This window comes from Hydra vulgaris, chromosome 09 (genome assembly GCF_038396675.1).
Source record: "Hydra vulgaris chromosome 09, alternate assembly HydraT2T_AEP".
Lineage (NCBI taxonomy): Eukaryota > Metazoa > Cnidaria > Hydrozoa > Anthoathecata > Hydridae > Hydra > Hydra vulgaris.
This window is the reverse complement of record NC_088928.1, coordinates 60,224,387-60,234,885: the sequence shown is the minus strand read 5'-3', so window position 1 is coordinate 60,234,885 and position 10,499 is coordinate 60,224,387. Positions and strand designations below refer to the sequence as shown.

Below are 10,499 nucleotides of genomic sequence, written 5' to 3'. Positions count from 1 at the left end.
TTTTTGTTAATGGTTCAATAATTTTTTTAAAGAACAAAAACATTATCTTCTTCAAAAAAAAAAAAAAATTATTAAACCATTAACAAAAATTTACTACAGGGGAAAAATCATTTTTGTTTAGTTTCTTGAAGGTTTACATAGTTAGACTTCTTCCTTTTCAACATTTACTGATTCATATATACTTTTTTTAATTTAACGGATTTCTGAGTATTTATATTTGTACTTTCAATAGGAGGACCTGACTTGAAAAACCCTTAATCAACATATGTACTAAAGTCTCTGCAGATGGTTATTTTAGTATGTTGCCATCAGTCTGTGTTTTACAAAATATTTATAGAAATAGAAAATTAAATATAAAAAAAGAAATATTAAAAATAATTAAAATCTTAATAACCAAATTTTAATTGAACACTAAAAACTCTATGTCAAAAATTCTATTTATGTCAAAGTATTCTATTAATGTAAATTTTTTATACATTAAAGTTTGATTCCTTTTTGTGAATTAGTGTTGATTGCTACCTTTTCTTGGATTTTAAATTCATTTTTGAATGCTAATTTGGTCTTTTTCTTTTCTTCTCTTCTATTCTTTCTATGTTCTTTCACAGCTTGCTTACGAAGCTTTTTTTCTTCATTTGTTTCATTTTTATCTCGAACATTACTTAATTGAATTGTATATTCATTTTCATTGTCATTTTTTTCATTGTGTTTAGAATGTTCTTGTAAAATACCAACAGGCATTCCAGTGTGTTTATGAAGACGTATTTGGGGTGGTTTTTTACTCTCTTCCTTGATTATTTTTGGATGGTTGTACAAGTTTGAGTAAGTACTTATAACTGATTCGCAATCCCACTGATCTTTTGGCTTTTTATCAAATTGCTTAAAAAGTTCTTCATCTTCAATTTCACTATCAGTGTCACTGTACATAATTTTCTCATTTTCTTTAATTAAGACATCAGCTAAATCACTCTTTTTCTGACTTTTAAGAAACTCCTCGATTGTGTGCTTGATTAAATCATTATTAACTGTAGCGTTACCTGAAACATCCTCATTATCAATGCAACCAATGTTATTTTCATCATACTCTTCCATAATTTTTTCAAAATGGTCGTCAAGCGTTTTTAAAACATTTGTTCTTCTAATAACAGACGAAGTCATTGAATAATTAGTAAATCTAGATTTGACATCATCTTGTTCATGATTGAATTCTCCATCAGAAATTTCAGCATTTTCTGAATTTATATCACTTTCATATGAAAACTCAGATTCTGTTTCCCAATCTTCATCATCATCATTATTGACCTCATTGAAATTTTCGAAACTGGTAGAATTTGCTTTAATTACAAAATCATCTTCCAAAAAGTTTTCTGGATCATTTAAATCAACATCATCATCCAAAGCTGCAACAATATCTGGATCCCAGTCAGGCTGTGGTCCACGTGGTAAAACTCCTTTACTCAACATTCCTTCCATTTCTTCATATTTAGATGGTAACACTTCTTTGGGAAGTAGAACCTTTCCAAATGCAACTTTTTCATCTTTTTTTTTATAATTTATTTCTTCAAGGGTTGAATCACAAATAATTTCCCCTCCTTGTCTGGTTCTTAAGTGCTGCATATAATCATATTCATCATCAAAGAAGACTCCGTACTTTATTTTCTCATCATCTACTGAATCACCCTGTTTGATAGGAATTAGGACCCTCTGAGTGCTATTTTCGTCCGCCTGTAGAGGATCTCTTTGACTTCGATGGACAAGAGTAAACTTTTGGGAGTTTTTTTTATTTAGTAAGTTTTTTTTCTTTCCCATTGTTTCTAGTGTTTTAAAAAAGTATAAATATTTTAATAACTTAAATACAAAATAAATATTTTATAAACACTGTTTTGTAAAAACTTGTTTTGTTTCAAATTAATATAAAATCAAAGAATTAACCTTCGCAAGAAGATGTAAGTACAACTATTCATAAAATTTAAATATGACATACACAATAAAAATTTAAAACAACTAATGATTAATTTAAAATTATGTTTAAAATATACGATTAGTTTTGATACAGTCGTAAAGCTGATGGAAATAATGATAAAATATGTTAAATGACAGACCGGTTTCTTCTGCTCAGAGTTCGGAAATTACTTTCTCCGGCCAAAATTTCTAAATAAAATATTTTTTTATTTTAATTCTTTATTTACACGTTTTTTTATATAAACTTTTTATTTTTAAGGAAATCACTCATGATTTAATATTTAGTTATTTCAGAACTTATAGATTGTTTGATCATTCTACATTAAGAAAAAAATGCTTTTTAAAAAAGATGTTATATCAGTTTGCAACAAATCCGTGTAAATTATTCCTAAATTTTACATTGGAAAAATTGGTCGTCATTAAGACTTATACCAAAGTTATACAGTGTCAACGCGTTTACACTATATAATTGGCACCTCCTTTACATTTTTTACAAATTTTTTTGATCTCAATGCAGTAATTTTAACATTATTTTAGTTTATTTCTTATCTCCAGTTGTTTTCATTTCAAAAACGGTTCATAAAAGACTTAAAGATAAGTTTCCAATTTTCCGATTAAAAACTGAAAATTCCGATGAACCTTTGAAAAAACACTACGCATTCTCTGTGATTATTTTTCCCTTTCCATTCCCTATCCCGTAAAAAAATGGCGTAGAGGGCTGTCTAACCCGCCTAAGAAATTAATCAATCGGCAAATTGGACACTACAGTCGGCAAAGTTGGATCGGTCGGCAAAAAAATGTTCTAGACCATACTTGGCAAAAAACAGATACGTCACCCCCTTTAAGATCTCTTTGGGGCGGCCCTAATTGCGGAAGAGAGATCACATCAGATTGGCTACCTGTTCTAAACAATAAAAAAAATCTTTTTACAAGTATAATTATGTGATTGTGTCATCTGCAAAATAGAACCACTAAAGACGTAAGATTATTACGAAAATCAATTATATAGATGATGATCAGCACCATATCGAGTACTGTGATACTACAGTAGTTACTGGAAATAAAGGAGAGTGATTTCTATTGATAACAACTTTTATTTTATTTTATTATTTTTTTTTTTATTCAAATTTTTTTTGTTCTATAAGGTGGTAGATCACTATTAAAAATCGAAAAAATCATTTTTTCAATTTTAAAGTTTTTAAGTAATATAATTATCGTAGATTTCGAATTTCATATTAGTTTTATATCAAAATAAAGCTAACCCTATTAAAAATCAGTTTTCAATAATGCGGTTAAGGCATTTTCATAAATTTGTCCGTAGCAACAGATTAATTATTCCGTTGCTATGTAGCTAAAAAGGAAGTTATCCCACAAAATACCATAAAAATTAATACAAAAAAACTTCATTTGTGGTGACTGCTACTCTAAAACTACTTTTTGTTTATTATTAAATGCTTTTGGTGCAGTGTGTTACATGGTTTTCAACGGTTTCTTTAATAAATGTCTAATTACTTTACAGCGACCACAACTCTCTTAGGCTAATTTTCTGTCTTCTATACTTTGGTTAAATAATAACTCAAATAATGGGAAATAAAGATAAAAGAAATAAAATAAGGTATAGCAAGAAACGTAGACTCTTCAGAGGAAACCAACATAAATCATCAAACGTTGTAGCTGAAGAAAATCTATCTAATTTAGAAGAATTACAATTCAAATGTAGCTCTGCAAAAAAATGAAGATATTGTCATCCTGTTGCAGTAGTAAATCTTCCGTCGATATTGTAAATAATGATTTTGTAAATAAAAATAATTTTTCTGCTAATGATGATCAGTCCAATGACTGCTATATTTTTATGAACACTAACATTTTAGAAGAAATAATTACTGCCATAAGCTGCTGTCCAAAATGTTCTGCAAATGTTAATTTTAACCATGATGCTAAACGTAAAAAAAGTTTATCACACTTTATATTTTTTTCATGTGCATCTTGCCAATGGGAGCAAAAGTTTTATCCTAGTAAAACTATAAAATGAGTCTTTAAATGCTTTATTTTGGAAACGTTGTCTAAAAGATGTTTTTGTTGGAATTGATGTATTATATTTAGGTTGCTGTTCTGCAATCATTAATTTTAATGATCGACTTAATGGTATCAATAGAGTTTTTGAAAAACTTTATTTAAAACCAGGGTATTATTCTTCAAGTTTTTTGGCATCGTCTGATTTGAAAAGAGTTAAAAAATATGGAAAAAAAATGTAATGAAAAGGGAAAAAGCAGGCGAAAGCAGTTAAGAAGTATTCGTAAGGGACAAAGATGAGGAAGAAGAGAGTTTATGTTATGGTGCAGGAGAATTTTAGTCTTTTTTATTTATTTACTATAAACTTTTTATTTATTTACTATAAACAAATATTTAAATAAGTTTATAATTTTTATAATCGCAAATCAAAAGAAAAACTTTTTTTTTCTAACTGAAATACTACTTTAATAATAGTATTGTTTATTAATATTATCACTTTTTTAAAACATATTTTATTTTAATTTTGCGTTAGTTTTACTCCACAATACGTTTATAATAAGATAATAGTTTTCAATAGGTTTTTTTTTTGTGTTTTTATATTTTATTTGAAGTGTTTAATGTTTTTTTTTTTGTTTAAATGTGTTTTTCTCAGTTCTTTATTATGGATGTCCCCTACCACTTTTATTGCATTATGATAACTCGATAAAAAGATATTAAAGTCCAAATATGGTCAAAAATGCCCCTTTTTTGTTTTCGAAGTGTTTTTTTCATTTAAAAAAAAACTGTTCAATGTTTTTCTTTTGTTTTGGTACAGGATCTTTTTCATTATATTAAAAGCAAGTCTGAAAAATTTCAAGTTGATACCATACATAGTTTTTGAGATATTCACCGCAACGAAATAACCCTATTTTGGGGTTTTCGGGACCAAATTTCTCAAGCCATTTATTAATCAAAAAAAAATTTTCATTAAAATGTAAATTTTAATCAACTTATATAAAAATAATTTCTAAAATGTAATTTTTGAAAGATTTTTTTTTATTAGTGGTCTACCACCTTAATCCTTACAAATTCGTAAAATATAATAGAATCTTTACAGAGTAAATAAAATTAAAAAAAGAAAAAAAAAAATTACAAAGTTACGTTATACAAAAAAATATATAAAGTAAAACTGTAAAGTATTAGAAATTACTTCAAAGAACGCGGAAAACTTGCAGAAGACCGACGGTCTTGTCATCAAGAAACCGCTATGCGCTACTAATATTTTTGGATGCTTTTTTTTAAAATAAGTTTATTTTTTTTTTTTTTATTAAAAAAAAAAAAATTTATCGGTTTTCGGCAGAATGAGAATAAAAATCCAAAATGCAAAAAAACAAAGAATGCAGACAAAAAGATTTTTTGATTTTATTTTTTGATTTTAATTTTTTGATTCTAATTATTTGATTTATTATTTGATTTTAATTTTTTGATTTTATTTATTTTTGATTTATATTTATATTATTGATATATATTTATACCGTGGTTAAAAAGATTTATTCGTAAATTTTAAAAAGTTTTCCAGTTACACCATATGAAAAGAGATATGAATGGACCATGGGCAGTCCTGAAGAGATTTTAAATGAGGAGGACACAATGGGCAGTCCTGAAGAGATTTTAAAGGAGGAGGGGGGGATACATATCTGTTTTTTGCCGAGTAAAATTCATTGGTCAAAATGCAAACGATAACTACCAGCTTCTAGTAAACATGTATGTACAAAACCATCAAACTATGCATCCCATCAACAACTACTCCCTTCACTGAGAAACAGAAGCAATTGGTAGCGTTACTAAATTGGTAACACCAGATCTTATTAAAGCGATCAATGCTAAACGCGCCTCTTAGGCCAAGTTCATTAATGCAGGAAGCGATACGCACAAATTACTCAAAGAATCGTATCACATAGCATACAAAAACGTTACTAAAACCGCAAAATCTGCCCGGCACAACTATAAAGAGAAACTCTCCAGAGAGTACACAAGCGACCCTGAACGCTTACTTGCTGCGATTTAAAATAAAACGCTTTTATTTTTTTTGGAAGCACTTTTTTATACGCTCGCCAAAGTTTTTGCGGGCGTGTGGGCGAGCGCAAAAAGATTTGAGCGCGAAAGCGTTGGCTAAACGGAGAAGACTGACTATCACATTGCTAGAAACAGCTAATAGCAACATCACTACTAACACCGGCGATATATGCTCATTAATGAGTAACTGTTTTCATTCGGTTTTTGTTGTGTCGTAGACCCAGCAAGTTTTTCTATCGATATAATACAAAAGTGTCTCAACCACCTCGATGAAAGAAAATCAACCGGCAACGACGGTTAACATCTACGGGTCCTTAGTAAATGTGCAGCTAACTTTGCTCAACTTCTTTCGCTTATCTATAAGTGCTCGTTCGCAACTGGAGTAGTTCCCAACTTGTGGAGAAAATTGATTGCAACGCCTATTTTCAAAAAGGGGAATAAACTGAATGCATCAAACTACCGGCCTATCTCTCCACCTTTCGTTTCATACAAAATGATAGAAATTATTTTTCAAACAAGTTTAATAGAACACTGTGTTGCAACATGGCTTTTTTCATCTCAAGAGTTGCGTCTCAAGGCTGCTAAAAACTTCATCATGACCATTCATTGTAGCTACGCCTTCTTCATAAGCTAAGAGCCGTTCTTAGACTGGATCTCAGCTTGGTTACGCGACCGAAGTCAACGAGTGGTCATCAACAGCATCACATCTGAATGGCAAGCGATCATTAGTGGCATGCCTCAAGGCTCGGTCATAGGCCCATTGTTCTTTGTAATCTTTATTAATGACCTGTCGGACAGTATCAGTCATCATATGAAATTATTGACATAATTAAAAACGAGTTGGACAGCATTACTCTTCAAGCTGAAATTGACAGAGCAGTAGAATGGTTACATATTTGGCTCATGCACTTCAGCATTGTAAAATTATTGACATAATTAAAAACGAGATGGACAGCATTACTCTTCAAGCTGAAATTGACAGAGCAGTAGAATGGTTACATATTTGGCTCATGCACTTCAGCATTGAAAAATGAAAAGTAATGCATGATGGCCGCCCATGTAACAAATCAAAGCATAGTTAATCAATGACTAACATTGACGGCACGTATTACCCACTCAAACTGTAGTCGAACGAGACCTTGGTGTGATAGTCTCCAATGACCTTAACGTCAGACCATAAGTAGTACCAGCTGCATCAATTGCAAATAAAATGCTAGAGCGATTCAAAAAAACACTTCGCAATCGCAGTTTTTATTTATGGCACACATTGTAACTTATTTACACTCGCCCCCACCTTGAGTTTGCTGTACAAGCGTGGTCTCCGCATTTAAAGTCCGACATTGCTATCCTCAAGCAAATCTAAAATCGAGCAACAAAAATAGTTTTATCTGAAGAATACACGGGAAAAAACGAGTCACATTTGAAAAGTTTTGAGAAAGTATATATTAATCATTTATAAAAGTCTTTGTATTTTCCCGTGTACTCTTCATCTATTAAACACCTGTCCTATGAAAACCGACTCTAACAGCTCGGTCTAACAACACTTGAAGAACGTTGCAAAAGTGCAGGCCTTAACGAGCAATCTAAAATCACGCGTCAACTTGAACTTGTCAGTTTTTTTGTCCCGCAAAAACTTTCAAACAGTAAAGCCAAGTATATTTTGAGAGGGCATATCCGAAAAAAAGAACGCCAGCTTGTACAAAATTGTGAAGAATGACATAAGTTTTTTTCAAATAGTTGTTGTCCCAATGAATGCGCTTTCTCAAGCAGCAGTAAACGCTCCATCAATCAATGCTTTCAAAGACAGCATGGCAAAATAACTTTTAGAGACTCAATTGCTGCTTTGTCTGTAGTTTCTGTGTATTTTTTTCGTCAGCGAAGAGGGGCCTGGTGTAGCACCTCTTCATCAAACTATAAACAAATTTATTGTATTTGTTTTTTTTTTTATTACTGAAAAGTAATAAAGAAAAAAAAAGAAAAAAAACCCCGATAAATTAGACTCCTCTCCGGACGCCTCTGCTAATGCGCAGGTGAGCTTTTTTGTTACAACGATTAAAAAGTCAGCAGTAGAACAAGATGTTCGAAATCTGTGTTGATTGACAGAGAATAAGTTGCTTTATTCAAGATAAGAAATTAAAAGTTAGTTAACTCAAAGACCTTTATAATAATAGTAAAAAGTTTAACTAGGTAAGCTAGAGGCTCAGTGTAATCTCAAGTTTTTTTAAAAATTGAAACTACGAATGCCATTATTTAGCAGACAAGAAAACAAGATTGAGTTAAACACTTGTTAAATAATTAAGAGTGTATTGAAGAAAGTTATGGAAAGCCCTCATATAAAACTGTGACAGAAATGAAATAAACTTCGTTAACATGCATCAGAAACCTGAGTGATAGGGATGTTTAAATAAATTATCCAGCTTTTCTGGAATGTCAGAAACAGTACTTAATTAGTTCATCAGATAAATTAGATGAAAAATTTGTAACTTTTATTTATTTTTAAATACTTTTGTTTTGTCGTTGAGAGAGGTAATAAGATTAGATTTATGTATTAGAAAAGGAATGTTAGATACTTTTGTTAATGGCACTGTTAACGACTGTATATAACAGTTTTTTTAAAAGTGTCCAGAACACAACTTCTAAGATTCTAAAAGCTGTGGCGCAGAAAATTTTGGGGCTATTTTGTTTCCAGGTCAAAATCATCGCAATTTTTTGCAAAGCATCATTATTTGACATAAGTATAAATATATAAACGTTTGGAGTTTGCTCCGTTGTCTGGAAGATTTATATTATATTATATTATATTATATTATACATATATATATATATATATATATATATATATATATATATATATATATATATATATATTTATATATATATATATATATATATATATATATATATATATATATATATATATACATATATATATATATATATACATATATATATATACATATATATATATATATACACACATATATAGATATATATACAGCATTATTTGTAGAATACACTAACATAATTTACACAAACAGATATATATTTATATATATACATATATACACATACATACATACATACATACATATATATATATATATATATATATATATATGCACATACATACATACATATATATATATATATATATATATATATATATATATATATATATATATATATATATATATATATATATATATATATATATATATATATATATATATAAACTTGGAAAACGCCATTAATTTAGAAGCTCAAAACCATGCCAAAAAAATTAATTTAGATGCGCGAATTGAATCAGTTGCACCAGCGCAAGCGTTTGTTTTACAAAAAGATCACAAACCAAATTTTCAAAATAAACTCCCTTGTAGGCTACTAGTACCTTCAAAAAGTGAACTAGGGCACGTTAGTAAAATAAAACTAGACATAATTAACTACTCTATTCGGAAAAAATTAGGTTTACACCAGTGGAAAAATACCACTGATGTTATAGATGGGTTTTCTAAAATTAACAATAAAAATGAATGCACATTTTTACAATTTGATATTATTGATTTTTACCCCTCGATTACAGCAGAAATTTTAGATAAAACAATAGAATTTGGAAAATCAAATTTAGAAATTACTGAGGACACTATCCGTATAATTAAGCACTGCAGAAAAAATTTACTCTATTTTAATAAGGAAAAGTGGAAGAAAAAAACCACACACGAATGCTTTGATGTAACAATGGGAAGTTACGACGGAGCAGAAATTTGCGAATTTGTAGGTTTATATATTTTAAACACCCTAGCTAAAATAATCAAAATTAATCAATTAGGTCTTTATCGCGAAGACGGTTTCATAATAATGCATAAAAATTCAGTGCCACAACTCGATAAAATTAGAAAAGATTTAAAAAGATTTAGAAAAGATTTTAAAAATATTGGCTTCCAAATTGAAATAAACATAAATTTAAAAATAGTGAATTTTCTTGATGTCACATTTAACCTCTCAGAAAGTTCTTATAAGCCCTACAAAAAGCCTAATGACGAATTATTGTATATTAATGTGAATTTAAACCATCTCCCTCAAATTCTAAAACAAATTCCAATTTCAATTAACAATAGGCTAAACCAAAATAATTTTAACTCTTCTAAACGCGTGTATGAAGATGCCCTTAAAAAAAAATTTTTTATAATAATTGATAACTTCCTATATATATATATATATATATATATATATATATATATATATATATATATATATATATATATATATTTATATATATATATATATATATATATATATATATATATATGTATATATATATATATATATATATATATATATACATATATAAATATATATATATATATATATATATATATATATATATATATTTATATATGTATATATATATATATATATATATATATATATATATTTATATATGTATATATATATATATAATATATATATATATA

At 28.5% G+C, this 10,499-nt stretch overlaps 1 protein-coding gene across 1 annotated transcript; it reads right to left on the bottom strand.

The window, feature by feature from the left end:
- Positions 1-421: 421 nt before the first annotated feature.
- On the bottom strand, positions 422-1,867 carry LOC100212170 (protein LTV1 homolog). The gene has a single exon (XM_065806231.1). The coding sequence runs from the start codon at positions 1,804-1,806 to the stop codon at positions 478-480; it is 1,329 nt and encodes a 442-aa protein (XP_065662303.1). The 5' UTR covers positions 1,807-1,867; the 3' UTR covers positions 422-477.
- Positions 1,868-10,499: the final 8,632 nt, after the last annotated feature.

What these genes read in the sequence shown, in the direction of transcription:
- LOC100212170 (XM_065806231.1), bottom strand. Translation starts at nt 1,806, where the DNA reads ATGGGAAAGAAAAAAAACTTACTAAATAAAAAAAACTCCCAAAAGTTT.